Source organism: Echinops telfairi, unplaced genomic scaffold (genome assembly GCF_000313985.2).
Source record: "Echinops telfairi isolate 266 unplaced genomic scaffold, ASM31398v2 ScPeMD7_4;HRSCAF=17, whole genome shotgun sequence".
Taxonomy (NCBI): Eukaryota; Metazoa; Chordata; class Mammalia; order Afrosoricida; family Tenrecidae; genus Echinops; species Echinops telfairi.
This window is the reverse complement of record NW_022103900.1, coordinates 28,065,359-28,088,835: the sequence shown is the minus strand read 5'-3', so window position 1 is coordinate 28,088,835 and position 23,477 is coordinate 28,065,359. Positions and strand designations below refer to the sequence as shown.

General features: G+C 38.7%; 1 protein-coding gene across 2 annotated transcripts in view; it reads left to right on the top strand.

The window, feature by feature from the left end:
* Positions 1 to 23,477, top strand: part of MBD5 (methyl-CpG binding domain protein 5) — a 176,036-nt gene that overhangs the window by 139,546 nt on the left and 13,013 nt on the right. For both annotated transcript variants that reach the window (XM_004703834.3, XM_045298527.1), the window contains exon 9: positions 19,448 to 19,521. In XM_004703834.3, the coding sequence (XP_004703891.1) occupies positions 19,448 to 19,521 (74 nt within the window). The remainder of the gene's footprint in view (positions 1 to 19,447; positions 19,522 to 23,477) is intronic.

Here is a 23,477-nt window from a genome sequence, read left to right as displayed (position 1 = left end):
TGGGTCAGTGAGGGGCATCATGTCTCATAGTGGGGCTGGCCATGTGGTCCTCTCTGTGGACTGGCTGCTCTAATTGGGATCATTGTCCTCAAGGCCTGGTGGGCCAGGATGTGCTCCACTCTCTCCTCCTCCCTCTTCATCTGCTCCCGTGTGCTCTGATCAGATAATGTCTCTCTCCCGGAGCTGTAGATTCAATGCCATCCTTTGAAATAAATTCTTCTCAGGGGAGGGGCCTATCCTGGATTTCATATACCAAAGCCATATGAAACACAAGCAGGAAGTGAACAAAAAACTCAACAACAATGACTACACAAAACATAGAAAAATCTCAATAAAAAAGAAAGCAGAAAGTAGTAAAAATTGAAAAAGCATTTAAATGGAGGCAAAGAGGAGCTCACATGCAAAGGTATTACATTTTAACCTGACTACCTCTGCCACAATTGACTTTACAATGTCCTCTGCCTAATAGCAAGGCTATTCACATTTCTCAACTGTGCTCAGAGGGAATTTGCTGGAGGCGTAATCCCATGTGGGGACACTATAATGGATTTTTGGTTTCCACTGTCATCCATAGCTTTCTGCAAACCATGGGGAGATATTTCTATTGCTCTACTAAATAGTATGGCTTTCTTTCTAAACCATTGATACTTCATACTTTAGTGGTCATGGATAAGACCCATGTTGTGCTATAGTGCAGAGTCTTCCAGATGGGAAATCTAGATATACTTCCAGATGGGAACTTCATGGAAAGAAAGATGGCTCACCTAGTATTACATCATGTGCAAACATTTCAAGTTTATGCAACGATGGGTATGGGGGTAAATAAGGTTTTCTTTATGTAGGTATTTCATTAATTATTTTAAAATAAGAAAAATGCTTTTGTTTTCTAAAATGTATCTTATTATCATCACCTTCATCTTTTAAATTGCATTAACTATTCTAAAAGAGTACCTCTCAAGCAATAATTTTAAAATGCAATTTTTCAATTGATCGGGAAGATTTAACAATCATAAATACATGTGTACCCAACATCCAGGCCCCTAAATATAAACACTTATAGAATTGGTGGGAGAAATAGAGTTACAATAATACTTTGAGATGTCAATATACCACTTTCAATATTGGACAGAACATCTGGAAAGAAGTTCAACAAAGAAACAGAGCACCTGGATGACACCGTAATCCAGTGAGACTTAACAGACAAAAATAGAACATTGCTTGTCCAAACAGCACAATATGAGGATAAATCAAAAAGTTTTGCTACCAGAGTTCCAGTTTGAACATTTAAGAGTATAGTCTAAGCATAAATGTTTAAACATATTACTGTGGTTTATGGATAACTGTAGACAAGTTCTCCTAGCAACACACTTGTCATAGTTTCATTATGGTGTGTTCAAATAAGAGATTCTATTTGTAACCTAAAAAAAAATTGATGTTGAGGTCAGAGCTAATATAAAATTTTTAACAAAACTTGAGTGAACGTCTTCCCAAATCATTGAAGCGCTGCAATAAGTTTATGAGAAGGCTCCCCCTACATAAAACAATGGTTTTTAGATGATCAGGTCAGATATGTTAAAGACATGTGAGAACATCTCAAAGATGAACTTGAGGCAAAGAAGCCATCTCAGAAATTACTGGTGACAGGTTTTTTTGTTTTTTTTAACCCCCAAAGGTAAATCTTGATAGAGTTTTCTCAGGACACAGAATGATTATGCAGGCTTATTAGAAAGAAATTTACAGAAAATTGAAAACTACATTGTTGAGAAAAAAGCAGTACACACACAACATAAAACAAACAAACAATACGAAACCTTCCATCTTTACAGTTCCATAACTTGAAGAGCATAGGATTCTTTGGGAAAGGGTTAAACAGGTGTAAGCAGCAACTTCAAGAGTGCATAGATCTAGATTGATGATATGTCAGGAAGCTATCGCTCCGATTTTTATATTTCTTTTTAATAAAGATAGTTACGATTTTGTGACAGTTTTTTACTCACTTTCATATACATTTTATTCTGGTGCATGGGGATCATTCTCCAGGATAGACCACATGTGAAGTCAAAAAATCAACAAAACCAGAAGTTAGGTTTTTGAAAAGATAATAAAGTCAACAAATCTTTATCAAGAGTGACAAAAGAAGAGAAAAGATGCAAATAGCCCAAATTGTAAAGGAGAGAACATTACAAGGGGCCTTTGGAAGCATAGAAAATTATCAGAGAATGTTATGAACAGCTGTATTTCGTTAAATTAGATAGTCTAGGTGAAATAGATAAATTCTTAGAAATTTATGCACAAAGACTCAAGAGGAAATATAAAATCTCAGAAAGTCTAGAACAAGGGAAGAGATTGAAGCAGTCATCCCAAACCTCCAAACAACAAAACAATCTGAGCCAGATGACTTCACTGGGGAAGTTTTTTCTCAAACATTTTCAGAAATAACACTAGTATTGTTTAAACCCTTCCAAAAGGTAAAGAAGAAAAGAATGCTCCCCAATTCGTTTTATGAAGCACACATGAACCTTGCTACCAAAACCTGACATAAACACCACACAGAAAAAGAAGATGAAACTACAAGCCAATATTTCTTATGAGCATAATGCAAAAATCTTCAACACAATCATAGTGGATGGACCCCAGTAGCATTATTGAAAGTGTCGTGTGCACCATGAACAAGGAGGACTGGTTCCTGGAATGTAAGGCTGGTTCTGTCTAAGGAAATCAAACAACGCAATGCAAGGCAATCGAGAGCAAAGGAAAAAATATATGATCACCTCTATGGTGCAGAAAAAGCATTTGATAAAATCCTACATCTTGTTTGATGAAGGAAGATTGGGATAGTTGGACAATTGCTCAGTATGATTCAGGACATAAATGAAAACTCAACTGCAATATTCTGCATCCTACAGAAAGATTGCGAATGTTGTCTGACAATTGGGAATGAGAGGGTTCCACTCGCATTACTTCTGTTCAATATTGTATCGGAAATTTTGACGAGAGCAGTAAGACCAGAAAAAGTAATTAAAAGTATCCAGATAGCAAAAGGAGTAAAATTATCTCTCTTGATGGGTGATATGACCCCATATATAGAAAACAAAACAAAAATGCCACAAGAAAATGTCAAGAGCGAAAAGAAGAATTTTGCAAAGTTGACCTTTGAGCAAACAAATAAATTGGATATTTATTCCCTGTAAATGAGAATTAGGGAAACAATTACATTCACATTGTCATCTAGGAATAGTACTAGGGATATGAAGAACTGATTACAATGAAAACTATAAGACAGTTGAAAGAGATTAATGAAGACTTAAACGTAAATATGTTGACGGATTGGAAGACAATTGCCAGATGTCACTACTCAATATGATTCTAGATTTAATGCAATCCCAATCAAAATTCCAGTTGCCACCTTTAAAGCAATAAAACATCTATCTTCAACTTTGTAGGAAATTGTTAGAGACCCTTAATAGCTAAAGTAATATTGAAATAGAAGAACAGAGAAGAAATACTCACACTTCTTGAATTTATATTATACAGCTACAGTAAGCAAAGCAGCCTGGTATTGTTTTAACAGTAGACACACATACCAATGAACTAGAACTGAGAAACCAGAAATAAACACACCCATCTATGGTTTGCTGATTTTTGACAGGATGTTTATTTTATTCCATGGGGAAAGAAGAGTCTCTTCAATAAAGGGTGTTGGGAAACTAGATTTCCACATGCAGAAAAATGAATCATCATCAACAAAACAAAAACAAAATAAAAATGGATTAAGGGCCTTGATATATGAACAAAAATTGTGAAATTCTTAGAAAAAATAGGAACAATGCTTTCAGACCTAGCTTTCAACAATGGGCTATCTAATGTAATAATAAAAGCACAAACAATAAATACAACCTTATAAAAATGTAAACTTTTGTTCATCAAAAGGCTTTATCAAGAAAATTTAAGACAGTTTACCAAATGTGAGACTATCTTCAGTAACCATATATCTGAAAATGATGTAATAACCAAATGTATATGTATATCTGTAATTTTGACAAATTAACAGCAAAAAAATAATAATCTTAAAATGGGCCAAGTACTTGAATGGGCAGTTCACCACAGAAGACATTCTAATGAACCCCAAACACATGAAAAGATGCTTACCATCAGTAGCCATCCCAACCGCAGTGAGCTATGTACTTCACTCCCACTGGGATGGCTCAAATTTTTAAAACAAAATAAAAAATATTGGCAAGGTTATGGGGCAATTGGAACCCTTTCCTATTTCTGGTGGAATTGTAAAACAGTACAGATTATTGTGAAAGCATTATGTTGGTTTCTCAAACAACTAAAAATGGGACTACCGTATGAAACAGAATTGCACTCCTAGGTACACACCAAAAAGACTCGAGGGACTCAAGCAGATGCATGTATAACAAGGGTGATTGTCGCACTACTCACAATGGCCAAAGTGCCCATCAACAGATGAATAGGTAAACAAAATAAGGTACATGCAATCCAGTACTACTCAGTGAATGGGAGAAACGAGGTCTTGATGCACACTACAGTTTGGATGGAGGTGGGAGACATTATGGTGAGTGTCATAAGTCAATCACAAAAGGAAAAATATTATTTGACCTCATTTTTATCAAGGCAAGAAAAGACAAATAGAGAGACCAAAGTTTACCAAGGGCAAGAGGGAGAAGGAGAAGGGAAATTAACAGTGATGGGAAAATTGCATTGATTAAAGGTAGGGTGACACAACTAATGATTGCTGTTGTGTGTAAAGCAATGACAAAAACAAAAGGTAGCTGCTAAGACTGCTCAGCGTGCAACCAGACTACCCACAGGATCGGAGTCCTCAGTGTGGGGGTTTGGGGTGCTACTCGATGGGACATCCCAACTAGTATGTGTTCATACTTGTGTTGTACATCCGAGGTCATTGCATAGTGCTCAAGGTCTTAAAATTTTGCATGTGTCCATTCAAGGCATTGCAATTGTTCTGTATTTATCTTGAATAACAGAGAAAGATGCAGAGTCAGGAATGGAAAGCAAATATGGAATGTGTGGCTAATTCCCTCAGTAAACAAGTACCTCTTTTGCCAAGAGATCAGCAGAACTAAATGGTGACTGGCTACCATTACTGAACATTTTGATTAAAAAATCCCTCAAAAGAATCCTGATCAACTGAAGGAAAATACAGACCAGAATTTTAAATTCTCATGGACTCTGGACTTTCTGGAATCATGGAAGACAGACGAATCCAGGAAACTTACCCCGAGATAATCTTTATACCTTAAACAAACAAACAAATCCCTGAAGTTTTCTTAAAACAAACAAACAAAAACACCCCCAAAAAAGTTTTGCTTAACTAATAAAAAAGGTTTGCCTTGAGCATTATGATTTTTTAAAGTAATGTCTACAGAGGATCAAAATGACCACAGCACTTGAAAGATTAGATAGGAATCAGTGTCACTAATTCTCCATGTTGGAACGGGTGAACTCTGTATGTTTTACTGTTTCTATTCTCAACAAAAGCAACAGCAAAATAAAATTTAATTTTAAAAATGAAATTCTTATTTTTCACGTGTAGATCATTTTTATTCTTTATGAGCATTGTCCCTTTGATCTTCATATTTAATTACTTTAACGTGTGAAGTGTATTCCGACCCAAGTCAGATGTAGGAGATAATTTACTACTAGATTGGCTCCACGGTGTTTCTTTCACTAAAATGTTTACTGTTGAGCAAGCAGTGAGATCTCCTGATCACCAAGAAAAGTTCTGTATTTAGGTGCCTTGCCACCGGATAAATGAAGACATGTTTTTAAAAGCATCAGCATGAAGCGTGTGCTCTCTTTTGAATCACACTGACATTTTTGCTTAATGTTATATTTGACGGGTAGAGATAAAAATAACTCTGAAAGATAGCAGATAAGCCCTCAATATTGCTGAAACTCTTAGCCAAATTTGTTGTGGGGTGTTATACTTCCTATCTGTCAGTCAGCATCATGTGCACACAGGTTTAGACAGCATGGAACATAACATTCTGAGCATAGGTAGTTAAGCAGTTGAGCCTCAGCACTAAACTTAGAGTCTCACACCCCTGTGATGTTTCACCGTTTTACACTGAAGTTCTTTCTGTGCTTGATTATCAGTGTTAGCTGTGTGTATTCGATGCTACTATGATTCTCTGTTGATAGTTCTTTGTGCATTCCCTTTGTCGTATATATTTTCTTACCTGCTGTGGGCAATGAAGCCTTTCCTCTGTAGCCAATCAATATCTTCAATTTTTGGCCTATGTTTGGGTTAGTGGGGTGCCAGGGGCAGTCATTGCTCTGTCTGCAACAGAATCCCCTTGAAAGGGGAGTAAAATAAAGAGAGTTGATTTTGAAAGCAACTAAGCAAGATAAAATTCTGGTTAACAAAAGTTAAAATTAGAAAAATAATAATTTTTCTTTTTAAAATTAGGATTAGTATAATTAAGTATAGTACTGGATAAAACTTAAACATGTGCATACTTTTAGAGAAATATTAAGAAAAAGACCAGGCTATTAACACAACAACAACTTGGATACGATTGTAAACTTTACCCAAGAGAAATGTGGAGTATTGTGAACTTTTCTTTCCTGAGCAGCATTAAAGAGGAAAAAGAGATCTTCCCATTCCTAACCGTAACTGAGACCCGTTGCCACGCTCATGAGTGTGTCGATACATTGATGCTTTTAGCTGTCATCAAGTGGCACTGATGCATAGAGACCGATGTACAAAAGCACAGTGCCTAGTTCCGCGCCATCCTCACAGGGATACTCGAGCCATTGTTGTGTCCCCACTGTGGCAACGGTGGTCTTCCTCATTTTCACTGACACCCTACTTGATCCAGCCTGGTGTCTTCCTCCAGCGACTGGCTCCTCCTGATAACATGTCCAACGTATGGGAGACAAAATGTCACTACCCTGGATTCTAAGGAGCATTCTGGCTGTACTTTTAACCAGGACAGATTTATTTGTCCCTCTGGAAGTCAATGGTACTTTCAGTATATTTTGCCAACAGCATAATTCAAATGCGTATGAGGTGATTGAAAATACCATGACTGAGGTGAAGTGCACCTTAACCCTCAGGGTGAGGGCTTTGTTCTTTAAAGAGATCTTATGCGGCATATTTAGCTACAGCATTAATCATTTTGGAATGGGCACAGATATGTATCTCTTCTAGTAGTTTGGCCACGTAGATGTCTTCCTAATGCTTTGGCATACATTAGTGTTTCAAATGCTGCATCAAGTTTGTTGAAACATTTTAATTGACATCCCATCAATTCCTAGAGCCTTGTTTTTTGCTAATGCTTTCCGTGCAGTTTGAACTTCTTCCTTAAAAATCATTGGTTCTTGATCAAATGTTACCTCTTGAAGTGGTGCCCCATTCTTTCTGGTATAGTGACTTTAAGTGACTTTATGTATTCCTTTCCTCTTCATTTAATGCCATCCATCATTCAACTTTTTTGCCCATAGATTCCTTCATTATTGAAACTCGAGACTTGGATGGATTTTTTTCCTAATTTCTTTCAGCATGAGATATAAGGATGTATTCTTCCTTTTTTATTTTCTAACTCCACATCTTTGTACATGCCATTAAAATGCTTTACTTTGTATTCTTAAGATGCCTTTTGAAATTTTCTATTCACCTCTTTTATCTCATCATTTCCTCCCATTGCTTTAGCTACTCTGTGCAGTCAAGAGCAATTTTCAGAGTCGCTTCGGACATACACGTTGGTCTTCTCTTTCCTTTCTGTCTTTTTAATTGCCCCTTTTTTTCTTCACATATGGTGTTCTTAATATCATCCCACAACTCTTCTAGTCTTTGGTAATTAGTATTCAATGCATCAAATCTGTTCTTGAGATGGTCTCTAAATTCAAGTGGGATCTGCTCAAAGTCATGTTTTCACTCTTGTGGATCTGTTTTAATTTTTCAACTTTAGCCTGAGCTCGCCTATGAGCAGTGATGGGCTGTACCACAGGTGGCCCCTGACCTTGTTTTGGCTGATGATATTTAGCTTCTGTGTAGTTTATTTCCACTTATGTAGTCATTTTGATTCCTGTGTATTCTACCCAGTGAGGGCCACACATATAGTTGCCATTTGTGTTGTTGAAAGACTATTCCACAGTCTTTCCCTGGTCTGGTTTAGGCTGAGGATATTGAGCTTCTCCATAATCTCTTTCTACAGATGTAGTCAGTTTGACTCTGTGTACTCCATCTGGCCTTTTAGGTTGTTGAAAAGGGTATTAGCAATGTAGAAGTTGTTGGTCTTGCAAAATTCTATCATGCACTTTCCAGTTTCATTTTCAGCAAAATCACATTTTCCAACTACTTTCCTTTTCTCTTTATCTCTAGCTTTTGCATTCGAATCACTCGTAATCGTCACTGACTTTAATAGTTGGTGCATAAATTTGAATAATAGTTGTATTAACTGGTCTTCCCTGTAGGTGTATAGATATTATTCTCTCACAGACAGTATGTACTTCAAGGTAGATCTTAAAATGCTCTTTTTGAACAACCTTATTCTTTCTAAATTTGTCATTCCTGACATAAAAAGCCATATAATGTCCAACTCAAAATGGCCAATACCTGTCCATTTCAGCTCACCAGTGCCTAGGATATCAATCTTTATGTGTTCTGTTTTCTGACTTTTAGGGTTCCTGTATTCATACTTTGTATATTCCACATTCTGATGATTAATGGATATTTGTGGCTGTTTCTTCTCATTTTGAGCCATGCCTCACCAACGGCTGAGTGTCCTGCAAGCTTTGTTCCATCCAAATTATTCAGGTGGACTCTACTTTGAGCTCTTCCCTGGTTGTATTTTGGGTGCCTTCCAACCTGGGGTGCTCTTGTTTGGCCCTCTATCAGACACTGTTCCACTGCTAGCCCTGAAGTTTTCAGTGGCTAATCCTAGTCTGCCTTTAGGAATCCTGCTGGTGCAGTGGTTATACCGGGGCTGCCATCCGCAGGGAACCAGCAGCAGCTCCGCGAGAGAAAGACGGCTTTCTACTCTACAAACAGTTACAGGCTTGGAAACCCGCATAGGCCACGATGAGTCAGCATGGACTTGATGGCAGTGAGTTTCTTTGTTTGGGATTGGGGGTTTGTTTGTGGAGACTATCCTTAGGCTAGAAGCTCTGCTGAAACTTTGTTCACCATGGGTGACCTAACTGGTATGTAAAATACTGGTGACCCAGCATCTAGCATCACAGCAGCCTAGACGCCATCACAACACAACAGTCAGGCAAATGAGGCTGTTTTCATGTAGAGAGCAGCAAGTGGAATTGCAGGTCTGAGGCAAATTTATGGTTCTGGTACATGAATTTGTGAACACTGCTCCTGTAGAAATATGAACTTATCCCAAACAGTTTATTCTAAAAATGGGCTGTGGGTCAATATGAAACTTATCATGATATTCAAAAGAGATTTAGTCTAGTCCTCCTGTAATGTTGTTCTCTAGAACATTTGCTTTCTGTTTGAGCCCTTGGTATCAGCTCCTCTTTTTACCCTCCCTCCCCACCTCCCACCCACATGACCCCTTGATAAATTATAAAACTTTGTATAGGTGATTCAACTTTGTCAAATTATTTTAACTAATTTTTATTTTAATATGTACTGTTCAGTGGATATTTGGCAATAGATGCCTTGTACTTACTGTTTCAAAACAGTTTCTCCAACTCCAGCTAAAGTGTATATCCCCTATATTATTTATTAAAATTTTTAAATATTTATTTATTCATTCAACAAATAATTATTGAATCTATATTGTGTATCAGGCACCATTCAAGACACTTTTAAAATTTAAATACCATTCTGCATTATTCTATAGTAGAATATATGTACTCAAAGGATATATGTATTGGTGTGTATATATATATTGGTGTGTGTGTGTGTGTATATATATATATATATATATATATATATATATATAACATACATTCAGAGAAACCGGGTTATGTGAAGGAGAGCATGGCAGCAGGATTGGAGGAAGGCTTATTAATAATTTGCAATATGCAAATGACACATCTTTGCTTGCTAAAAGTGAGGAGGACTTGAAATACTTGCTGATGAAGATCAAGGATTGCACCCTTTACTATGAATTACAACTCAATATAAAGAAAATCAAAATCCTTAAAATTGGATCAATAAGTAACACCAGGATAAATAGAGAAAATATTGAAGTTGTCCAAGACTTCATCTCGTTTAGATCCACAATAAATGTTCATAGAAGCAGCAGTCAAGAGACCCAGCAACACATTATATTGGGTCCATCTGCTGTACAAGACCTCGTTAAAGTGTTGAAAATAAAAAATTCATTGTCAAAAATCAAAGATGTTACTTTGAGGACTAAGGTGTGCCAGACTGAAGCCATGGTATTCCAATCACCTCATGTGCGTGTGAAAGTTGGACAGTGAACAAGGAAGACTGGAGGACTGACGCGTTTGAATTATCATGTGGTGAAGAATCTTGAAAGTTACCATAGACTTTCAAAAGAACACACAAATATGTCGTGGAAGAAATATAGGCAGAGTGCTTCTTAGAGGCAAGAATGGGGACACTTGTCTTACGTACTCTGGGCTGTCAGGAGAGACTGGTCCCTGGGGAAGGTCGTCATGCATGGCAGAGAGGCAGTGAAAGACAGGAAGGCCCTGGACAAGATGGATTAGCACAGTGACTGCAACAAGGGCCTCGCACAGCAATGGTGAGGATGGTGTGAGACCAGGCAGTGTTTCGTTTTGTATGTACGGTCCCTATGAGCTGAAACTGACTCAGTGTCACCTGACGGCAACAAACATGTATAAAAGTAGGTGTTTGGGTTACTTGTATTTTGATTCATTTTTTGTATGTTTCTAATATAAATTCATATGAATATATAACTATTCCATATGTTTGTCCACGTTCCTCCTAAAATGATTTTACATACCACCACTGGCATTATGAGAAAGACTGCTTTTGTGTTTATAAAGTGCCTTCATGTTCATTGTTTTCATAGATCCGCTTAATAATCTTAATGATATGTGGAAGTATCCCCATTTTACAGATGCGAGCATGGAAGCAAAGAAAAGTGGCATTCTTAAGACCCACAGTTGAGCCAAGCCCCAACTTTGGTTTCGAACTTGTCAGCCTGGTCCTCCTTCCATTGTAACAGTGTGCACCTACAGGAGCTGGTGATGCTGTGGGAATGGAATGAGGAAGGAAAGAGAGATTTGGGTTAGCTGCCCTAACTGTTGTGAAATGTGTGCTATGACTTGTGTTCTGTCCTTGGACCGTATTTTGACAGCTTGGCCTTAGCACTAAGTAGTGGCAAAGTAACCACCATAGGAGATGTTATTGGGACCAAAGCCCAAGGGATTTTAACATCATGTTCAGTTAACTGCCTCTATTCTAGAGTTGTGTAGCATAAATGATCCAGGTTCCTCTAGTACGTACTGTACCTTAGTTTTAGAGGGTCAGTTTGGCTTCTGAAAGATTTGGGTTTCCTCGTGATATTATTCTTAGATTACTTCTATACTGCTATACTGACTCCAAATCATGCTTTTCATTAAATTACCAAATGTTTAATATGTGCTTTGAACATAATTTAAACAACCTGAGAAAAACTGGTACAGAAAATCTTCCAGTCCTGTACTCTATGTACTGTCTGACCTTACAGGCATGTTTTAACACTGCTGAACAGGAGCTAAGACTACATATGGTGAAGAACTGCCATATTGTTCTATCTAGGGAGCTTGAGTAAATAAGGGGTTTTAAGAGTCAAAAACATTCAATGTATATGTTTTTTTTTAATATGAGCTAGTATGTGAACTATACATACATATAAATTTGGGCTAGCTTTTTGTTTATCATTTGATTGAGGGCTCTTACAGCTCTTCTCACAATCTACACATCCATCCATTGTGTCAAGCACCTTTGTACATGTGTTGCCATCATCATTTTCACAGGCTAGCTTCTTATTCTTAAATGGTATATATAAGGAGTTACTGTGTGATGGTCATTACTATTATTATTAGGGTGATGATTGCAGGCACATTATGAGTAAAGATAAAATTATAAAGTCCTCTCCCAATTTCTCACCAAGATTGGAGTTAAATAATTTATAGAACTACTGACTTGTGAGTGTATAAGAATATCAGATTATTTTATAGATAAAACCTTTAAGGATCTTACATTACTTGCTCTATCTGTATTATAAAAATATTTTTTGTGTGTTCAAACTTCTTAATGTTACATTTAAGAAGTAACATTACTTAATTTGATTTCTTGGCACTTTGATTTACAAGTTAAGTAATTTACAAAGGAATGTTCATTAAATCATTAAATATGATTTCTATTTGACTAGAAATGGAATTAGTTTTGTTTTTCTCTGATGCCTTATCTTTAAAAAACAATCTTTAGCGTATCTTAACTATTGCTCAAATGTGTGACTGTTTCCCCAAACCAACACACATTTCATATCTTATATTTCACAATACAGTAAAGTATTAAAATTCTGAAACATAATAAACTATGTATTTATATCCAAACATATTTTATCTTGTCATACCAGATATATAGGGTAGTGTTGTACCTTATATTTAGTTTCAGTGTGTTTTAAGAAAATCTTGGAGTCTTAGCTAAAGTTAAGTGATAAAATTATGGTGGAGAATTACTTCAGAAAACTCACTAGAAATTATCCAAACCTGTTTGTAGAAACGTGTTGCCTTTCTGTTTAAATTTTTAGAAGATAAATTTGTCTAAATTATTATCCAAATTTTTGAAAATATGTAATTTGATTTAAAACAATTTGATGTAATTTTTAGTGTATGTGTGTGTACACAACACATTTTCTAGCAGCTAAGGTAGCTGACCAAAGTCTCTCTTTGCTCCTTCCCTTCCCTGTTCCATTTCTGCACTATCACCAGCTCCTGTGCTTGCGCAGTGGTACAAGAAAAGAGGAAAGGGTACTGGGCTCACATGTTAGAAGACCGACAAGTTAGAGGGCCTGGCTCACCTAGCTATCATTTGTATGCCATGAAGATTACCTGTTTTCTGAACTTCAGTGCTCTCATCTGTAAAATGGGGGTAATTGTGTACATCTTTAAAGGTTATTGGAAGGATCTGGGGGGGGGGGAATTGAACAGGAAGGTGCTTTTTAAACACCAAAGCAGTCTTTCCCAAAGTACTCAATGGCAGTGGTGGTGGTGGTGTGACTGCTTGCCTGGGCTCGAGTGTGTGTGCCAATGTGGCAGTCGTGTTGCCCCTAGGAGCCATCGACTCAGTTCTAACTCAAAGCAACCCTGTGTACAATGCAGCAGGACTGCCTGGCCCTGCAACATCCTCACAATTGTTCCTCGGTTTGAGCCCATTGCTGCAGCCACGGGCCAATCTATCTTCTTCTTGAAGCGCTTCCTCTTTTTCACTGACCCTCGGCTTTACCAACCATGATGTGTTTTTCCAGAAACTGGCCCCTGGACAGTCCAAAGTTTGTGATCCCAAAGCCCAAAGTAAGTCTAAAGTATGTGAGAGGAAATCCAAAGGAAGTGAGTCAAGTATGTTCAAAGTATATGAACCAAATCTATCCCTATCCTCATTTCTAAGGAGCATTTTGGTTGTATTCCCTCTAGAATAAGTGTGTTTGTTCTTCCAGTAGACCAGGGTATATTTAATCTTCGTTGCCAACACCATAATTTTAAAGGCATCACTTTTTTTTTTAACATTTTATCAGGGGCTCATACAACTCTTATAACAATCCATGCATACATCCATTGTGTCAAGCACATTTGTACATATGTTGCCATCATCATTCTCAAAGCATTTGCTTTCTGCTTGAGCCCTTAGTATCAGCTCCTTATTTTAGCTTTCCCTCCCTGCTCCCCCCTCCCTCATGAACCCTTGATATTTTATAAATTATTATTTTGTCATATCTTACACTGTCCAACGTCTACCTCTACCCACTTTTCTGTTGTCCACCCCTCAGGGAGGAGGTTATATGTAGATCTCTATAATTGGTTCCCCCTTTCCACCCCAACCTCCCTCCACCCTCTGGTATTGCCACTCTCACCACTGGTCCTAAAGGGATCATCTGTCCTGGATTCCCCGTGTTTCCGGTTCCTATTTGTACCAGTGCACATGAGGCATCACTTCTTCTGTCTTCTTTATTAATTGTCTAACTCTCCCATGCCTTGAGTCAGGCGCATTCAGAATGACATCTTAGCTTTTTGCCACCTGGAAGAGATTTTTCACAATAGATTTGCCCAGTACAACATGTTATTTGATTCCTCGCTGCTGCTTCCATGACCTGTTCTTGACAGCTGTTTTTTTTTTTTCCTCCATTCGTGGTGCTGTTACTTTTTGGCCAACTATGAGGGTTTTTTTTTTCTTTATGTGGAGGTGTAATCCATACCAGAGGCTGTACTCAGTGATCTTCATAAATAAGTGCTTCAAATTCTCTTCACGTTCAGCAAGCGTGGTTATGTTATCTGCATATCTTAGGTTGTTAATGAGTCTTCCTCCAATCTTGATGCTGTTTTTCTTCATATCAATCCACTTTCTTGGATTATAGAGGAGCATGGTGGCATAGTGTGTTACACGCTGTACTGCTAACCACAAGGGCAGCAGTTTGAACACACCAGCTGCACTGCAGGAGCAAGAGGAGGCTTTCTACTCTTAGAGTCATCAGTCTCGGGTACCCACAGGGGCAGCTCTGCTCTGCCAGATAGGTCTCTGTGAATCAGAATCCATGTGATGGCAGTGAGTTTGGTTTTTTTGTTTTCTTGGATTATTTGCTCAGCATGTACATTGAATAAGTATAGTGAAAGGATACAGCCTTGACACACTCCTTTCCTAATTTTAACCACACACTAGCCTTTACTCTGTTCAAAGGACTACCTCTTGGTCTATGTATAGATTCCACATAAACACATTTAAAGTGCTCTGAAACTCCCATTGTCTGCAATGTTATCCATAATTTATTATGATGCACTCAGTCTAATACCTTTGCATCGTTAATAAAGCATGGGTAAACATTTGTCTGGTATTGTCTGCATTTAGTCAAGATCCATCTGACATCAGTAATGCTTACCCGCATTCCACTTCCTCTTCCATATCCAGCTTGAATTTCTGGCAATTCCCTGTAGATGTACTGCTGCATAACTTGAAATTATTGTCTAAAAAGTTTTACTTGCATGTATGTGATATTGTTCAATAATGTCTACATTCTGTGTGTCACCTTTCTTTGGAACGGGCACTCTTTGAGTTGGTTGGCCAGGTGACTGTCTTCCAAATTTCTTGGTAGATCAGTGGATTAGTGACAACCTCCAGCCCTGTATCCATTTGTTGTAAATTCTGTCAATTCCCTTAGCTTTGTCTTCTACCAATGCCTTCCATGCAACTTGGAGTTCTTCCTTAAATACAACAAATTCTTGATCATATGCTCCCTCCTAAAATGGTTGAACACTGGTCATTTCTTTTTGGTATAGTGCTTCTATGTATTCCTTCTGCCTTTTGATGTTTCCTGCATTGTTCAATATTTTCCCATGGAATCCTTTAATACTGTATTCAAGGCTTGAATATTTTCCTTGTTTTTTGTTTTCTTTCTTTCCAGTTTGAGAAATGCCTAGCCTGTTCTTCCTTTTTAGTTTTCTAACTCCAAGCCACTACATATTTCCTTTCATACTTTATCTAATCAAGCTGTCGTTTGAGGTCTTCTCTTGACCTCTCTTATTCATTATTTCTTCCTTATGATTTAGCTTCTCTGCTTCTAGAGCAAGTTTTGGAGCCCCCGTTTTGGTGTTCTCATTCTTGTCCTTCTAATGACCTTCTGATTTCTGTCCTTGATGTCATTCCACAACTGGTCATTAATATTCAATGATTAAATCTGTTCTTAAGGCAATCTCTAATTCAAGTGGAATATACTGAAGGTCATATTTTGGCTCTTGTGGATATGTTTTAATTTTCTTCGGCTTCAACTGAATTTGCATATGAGCAATTGATGTTCTGTTCCACAGTTGGCCCCTAGTTTTGGTGACTGATAATCTTTAGCATCTCCATGGTCTATTTCCACAGATGGAATCCGCTTAATTCCTGTATATTCCCTCCAGCAAGGTCCACATGTATAGCTCGCCGTTAGTGTTGTTGAAAGCAGTATTTTCAGTGAGAAAATCATTGCCCATGCAAAGTTCTATCATGTGATTCTCCAGGGTTATTTTTTGATCGACAAGCCATATTTCCCAACTTCCATATATTCTTTGTTTCCAACTTCTGTATTTAATCACCAGTAATGATCAGTGCATCGTGACTAGCATGATTGGTCACTTCAGATTGCTGAAGTTGGTGAATACTCTTTAATTTCTTCATCTTTAGCGTTAACTTGTAGTGTGTAAATGTAAACAGTAGTCATATTAATTGGTCTTCCTTGTAGGTATGGATATTTTTCTATCACTGACAGCATTGTATTTCAGGCTATATGTTGAACTGTTTTTACAGCGAAGATTATGCCATTCACCTTCATTTGGTCATTCCCAGCATAGTAGGCTATATCACTGTCTGATTAAAAATGGCCAATACCAGTCCATTTAAAAATGAATCATCTCTAGGATATCAATCTTTTTGCATTCCATTTTATTTTTGATGACTTTAAATTTTTCTAGACTGATATTTCATATATTCCACCTTATAATTGTTCATATAAACAGCTGTTTCTTTTCATTTTGACTCATGCCACGTCTGCAGGTGGAGGTTCTGAAAGCTTTGCTTCAACCACATCATTCAGTTGACTCTTCTTTAAGGAGATCTCCTAGTTGTATTTTGAGTACCTTCTAACTGGGGGAGAGGGGACCATCTTCTAGCATTACATCAGACAAAGTCTGTCCCTATTCATAAGGTGTTCAGTGGCCAGTTTATCCAGAAGTGGATCACCAGGCCCTCTCCCTCATCTGTAAATTCTGGTGAACCCTGTGCACCATGGATGACCCTACGAGTATTTGAACTTCTGGTAGTACAGCTTCCAGCATCACAACAACACGAAAGCCACTGCAGTTCAACAAGCTGACAAATTAGTGATATCTGTGTGTAATGCTTATCTACTTCAATGTGTGGTGTTGTGACGGTGGTGGGGAAAGGTTGAATTCTTTAAAGTCGGAACTGAGTTTTAACTCTGACCATGTTACTTAAACTCACAATCTCCTCTGTAAAACAATAAAAATGATCCTGGTTATATAATTGTACTATAAACCAATGTCTTTCAAGTAGTGAATACACAGGAAACGTTTTCTTAACTCCTCCCTCTTCTTTTTTATTTAAATAAAAATTTTGAAGACCTAAATTGTCCTTTAGCCCAATTTAAAATTTTAAATGAAGACCCTTGGAGTAAGTGCCCCCTCTTTGACTCGGTGTGACTCTGCTGTCTGTTGTTTGGATGAGTCCCTTTTGAGGTGTCTCCTTCAATCACCCAGGGGTCCTGTTGTGTCTAATACCAATTTTGTTATAGAAGAGCTTCCTTCCTTTTGTCAAGAAAGTCATTTAAATGTAAGTGGAGTTAGCAGCAGATTGCTTTAGTGTGTGAAACATCTCTCATATTCCCTACATCTCATGGAAATGTTAGAAATTCCCAACTGAGAATATAAGATGGAACCCCATTTCTACAAGAAATGTGAAAAGATAGATAGCCAAGCATCTTTCTCCTTTCTGTTTGTTTGTTTGTTTGTTTGTTTTTGCAACACACGACTTGAGATTTTCCAGACAACACACTAAGACACTTTCCTCTGTGGCTCCTATTGTAAATTAATAGTGAAATGTTATTGAAGCTGTTATTTCTTGTGCTGGCATACAATGGGTTTGGTAGCCCCAATGTACTTGAATATAGCTGGGTCTTTTTCAACGGAGTGCAGAATTCACTGAGATGGAAAACTTCTATGGTTTAGGGCTTTTCTCACTGAGTATTTAGAAATGCCATTTTCAGACTTATTATGGAAATCTTTTGTTAATCATTACTCTTACTAGATTTGAAAATATCAAAACAAAATTCAAAATAATATTCATGATCAGTCCAGAAGATTTAAAGAGGATAATTGATAGTTATCTTGCTTAATGGTGTTTATTTTCTTACCTGTGAGGAATTGGTGACCTTTGAATTTTTGTATAAAAGTGGCTGGGGGTGGGGGCAGAGTTGGGAGAAATGAAGGTTAGGAGAGACGGGCTTTGAAGCTGTGTTTGCACAGCAAGCAGCACTGTTTCTACTTCAATTGCTTTATTGTTTTTTGGTTTTGTTTTTAACAGGTCGATAAAAATAGCAATCTTTTTCTACAGGCATTTTTATTTATGTTATATCTAAATTGTTTTATTTATTCATTGTTTTTTAGGAGTGACTGAAGGAGTCGTGATAGAAATTGGTGGGCTGGTAGAGGGGGCTACTATGAGTCACAATCAACTTGCCAACATTGGGTTTAGAGGGGGACAGGCAGCCCTCACCCCATCTCCCAGGCACCACTTGCTGGCACCCTGTTGGGAGATGCCAGTCTAACAGGGGTAACACAGGACCAGAAGAAGACACACCCATAAGATACAGACACACCCTTCTCCTATTTCAACAAGGGCTGTGGATGGCCTAGTGCCCCACTTGTTTTGTGCCCTCTGCAGAACCCAAGGAATATTTACTTACTGCCAGCTAGTCAATTCCAACTCCCCGACGCCCTACAGGACAGAGTAGAACTTTGGGTTTCCAACACTCTATAGAAGAAGGTTATGTCATCTTTCTCTGATGGGACCACCAGTGTGTTCCCACCACTGACCTTGCGGTCATCCCACCACTGACCTTGATCAGTGCATAGCCTACTACAGCACTAGGGATCCTTTCATGCATACTTGGTAACCATGATCTCTTGGCGCTAGTGTAGGTGGTCAACATGACTTGACGTACTCAAATCCTCACAGTTCTAGCAGAAAGACAGGTATTATTGTCCTTGTCTTAAAGCGGAAGAGACCGACGCTCACAAAATCCAAGCATTTCACTCATGGCAGAAAGTAAGAAAGCAGAATTCGAACTCGGCTCCACCATCTCCAAAGCCCACACCACTCACTGTAACCACCCCTGTTGTCCTCCCCCGAGGGCAGCCACATTTGCAGCTTCCCAGCACCAGTTGGAGAGAAAGTGAGGCAGGATCACTGAGGTCTGTGGTTTGGGGGAGGTTATTTAAATTTCAGGTTTTGTTCCCAAACGTGATTTTCAAAAGGTTGACATTTTCAAAGCCACTTGGTCTTTCGTTTCCATTGATTGCCACCCAGAGCCACCCAGTCAACCTCGAGGGAACAAGGACAGGCATTTGACAGGGTGGTGTAAATATAGCCCCTTCACCCCCAGTGCAGCACCTGCATGAGCATCAGGGAGGGCAAACGGCGGCGTTTCAGCATTTCAGGTCTGGTAACGTGGTTTGGCCTTCATCCCTTCATCAGGTGGAGTCGGAGAAGCTGAAGACACTAACGGGAGGTCTGGAAGCCTACAGCCGAGTCCGGAAAAGGAACAGAAAGTAAGCCCCCTCTCCTTTTTTCCCCTTTCTTTGTGTGTCAAGGGTATCATTTACTGGTTTCCCCTCAAAGGGATAATGCCATCTCACTGCTTTTAGCTATCTGTGGCATGCCTAAGTGCACTTCAGTACTGATCACCAAAGAAGACCATTCTACATTAGCTACCACAGAAATGCTTCCTTAATCGTGTGTTTATACTGGGGTGGGGGTGTCTCTTCATCAACTCTCCTCACTTCCTCCCTTCCCCTCCCGCTCATTGAACAAGAAAGAAATCGACAAATAGCCATCATTTGTAGTCACCATTGATCGCCTTTTAAAGTGTAACAAAAGTCTCCCTGCCTGCAACTCAAATATTTGAGAATACCCCCAGTAGTGCACATGTAAATAATTGTGGCCGTTTTCTGTAATAAAAATACTTATTTCATGTTAAGAGAGAACTACCGGTATAATTTTGGATATGCACAATGAAGTGTATTGGAAATACATAATTGACATACCATACCCTTTCAGTTGCGAGAATCCACACTATGAAACAGCCAACGCTTGCATGTTAATCAGTGTTATCCACTTTAAAATGGATCCTCTCATCACTCCCCAAACATTGGCACATAGCCTTTTTATAGCTTATCGTCGTTTTTAAAATATCACTTTAACTTTGGCTTGTGCATCTCGCTTTACCAAGTGGATGTCAGAATGATTAGTCATGAGTTGCTTATAAAATGACTGCACCGTGATTTCAGTAATAGCCATTAAAGGAGGCTCTTTCTCTGTGGGGTGTCCTCAGGATTTCCTGCCAGAGGCAACGCTTTAGAAGTCGGCAAACCGCGGGGAGAGTCTCTTCACCTCAGTCAAACAAACCCAGTGCTCTATTGCTAAGTAGATTTGCACCGTCAGCATGCTTACCCAGCAAGGTACCCAATATGCCACCAGGGTCCCATAGCCACTGCACTCCAAAAATAAAACCAAACGGGCTGCCGTCCAGTCGATTCTGATCCACAGAGACCCTATGGGACAGGGTAGAACTGCCCAGTGGTGGGACTCAAATAATTTGACAACCGATGCACTGCCTTACTGACCATTTTAAGTATTAAAAAATGATCTACCTAAAGGTAGTTTATTATCTCATCTAGTTAATACTTAAATAAGAACAATAAAAGAAGTAGCTTATATTATAAAAAAAACTTGAGTAGAAAAGCTAGGTTATAAGAAAGAGGTTTAAAATATTAATGAAAAAATATAAAATAAAACCTGGCAAAAAAAAACCCTCTGAAGCTGCTACTGAAGGTATTTCCATATTGCTTCTCCTTCCTTTTTTTTCCTTTTTCCATATTTCTACTTGAGTGGTGTCCTTCTCTCGTATCCAAGCATCATCAGCTGTGTGATTTATCCGTGACTATCTTTACACTGTAGGAGTAGGGTCCCACTCCTTCCGGGGTTGGCCAACTAGAGAATAGTCATTGTGTCTGATAGCTTAGCAACAGGCAGCTGCTCCTCTCTGAATGAATGTTCTTCTTTGAAAAACCCCTTCCCACTTCTGCTGAACTTACAGCAATTGTTCTGAATATTTTTAGCTCTTTGAACTTTCAAGAGTTGCATAATTTGCTCATAGTATCTCATGGGAATTTGGGGTGTAACACAAAGCTGAAACAAATGACAGCTTGTGACCTTCTGGTTATTTGGCAGTTTTTCTCTTTGTGTTATATGTTTGTTTACTGAAGGAACAAAAGCAACAGAATAAAAATGTAGTATTTAATCAAAAGTATAGTGAGTTTTATAAAAGCGATAAATAGATACTACAAGCATAATTCCATCTAAATTTTTATGCCCATAGACAGGATGGACACTACTGCAGGTGCTTGGAATGCACTGGTGCACAACTGAGTGTTAACAGCCCAACGTGCACTCCACTAATCCACTAGGGCCCCCCAGAATGTCTTATGTAAAGGGGACCAAAATGGTAAAAATCTGTGCTTCTGTGTGAGGATCCCTTTAACCAAAATTCCAAACTTATTGCCATTGAGCTAATTCTGACTCAGCGTCAACCTTCCTTTGGGTGTCTGAGGCTGTACCTCTTTACAGGGGCAGCTCTCTTCAACCTTCTTCCGTGGATGGACTGGGAGGTTTGAACCGCTGACCTTGCAGTTAACGGTCCAGCACTTATTCAGTAGAGTCACACCAGGGCTCCTTTGGAAATGAGCACTTGGCCCTGGTTGTGGTGATGGCAAGGAGATTGCTAGGGAACTTCCCTTTAGATCTGACGAGGAACTCGTTGATCTGGGTGCCCTCTACCTATCTGAAGTGACACGTCCCTATGCAGAGCGTAGTATTAGGGTAGGGCCTGTCAATGTAATACGAGATCTGGAGGGAAGGAGGGATGTTGCAAACAAAAAACATCACAGATTTACATGGGGCTGTTTGCTTTGGTACCGTCAACACAACTTTTTTCCTGCTATTCCAAAGAAAATGTTTTCTCCAATGAAATATGCTAGTTAGCTTGATTATGTGCATAATCCCCCAAACAGAGTTGATTAACCCCAGAATGAAATTACTGTTACTACAAATAATGTAGGTAAATCACCTTGAAATTAGCTGGATTTTTCTCCTACCTTTGCTATTAAAGCAGTAGGGAGCAACAATTTAATGTTTCTTCAGTTAATTTACTATTTTTGGTGCACTATTATGGACCCTAAAAACCGAGGTAGTGTTGAGTTGCTAACCTAAAGGTCAGCAGTTCCGACCCACCAGTAGATCTACAGGAGAAAGATGAGGCCAGCTACTCAGCTTCCAAGATTCAAAGTCTTGGAAACCCAAAGGGGTAATTCTATGCCTTCTAGGGTCACTATGAGTCAAAATCAACTCAATGGCAATGCGTTTCATTTCTGAGTTTCATTTTGGGCCTTAACAATCCCCAAAGGTACCATCAGTAAACGTTGGACTGCTAACCTCAAGGTCAGTAGTTCAAACCTACCAGCTATACCAATGAAGAAAGACAGAGTTTCCTGATCCTGTAAAACGTTACAGCCTGGAATGCCCATGTAGGATCATCATGAATCAGAAGTGACTCCATAGCATTGGGTTGGATTTTTGCCCTGGGAATATAAGTGCTAAGCGGCACTGCAGAGATGCAGTCTCCTGATAACTGTACACATACCGTTTGGATCGGAGGGGCGAAAGGAGAAAATATGAAGTAAATCTTCATAACAACATCTTTATCATACATAACTAAACTATAGATGCTTACTAGACTACTTTACATGTGAATTCAAATCCATTCATTTATCCTCCCAACTACAAGCAATTAGCCAGATTTACAGATAAGGACATTTAGACTCAAATTGCTTAAATAACTAGTTGAGGGTTACATAATGAATAATATGTGTTCAATCCAATAATTTGTCCCCTAATAAAAGACACTAATTTAGCGAGAAAGAAGTAATAAAAACAAAAAAGCTATGCTAGGCACAGCGCTACAGGGCCGGAATCGCTCTGTTTAGTGAAGGAGACAGATCCAAAAAGAAATCATACAGCACACACATCACTGTGACTGTAGTGGCAACACCGAAAACAAGCGCACTGCCATTGAGTCAGTTCTCGCTCATGGCAGCCCCAGAGGCCAGGCTAGAACGGCCCTGTGGGTTTCCGAGACTAGATCTCTACGAGAGTAGAAAGCTTTGTTTTGATCTAATGATTGTGATAGTTGCCGTGTATTTTGAGATCATAGAGACGGACATCCTCCTAGAGGAGATGATAGTTTGAGTCAATGTTCGACATTACTTAGTTATCAACCAAGTAAAGTAAACAGAACCCTTGATAATTTATTATTTTGTCATATCTTAAACTGTCCGACGTCTACCTTCACCCACTTTTCGGTTGCCCATCCCCCAGGGAGGGGTTATATGTAGATCCTTGTAATCGGTTCCCCCTTTACACCCCACCCTCCCTCCACCCTTCCGATATC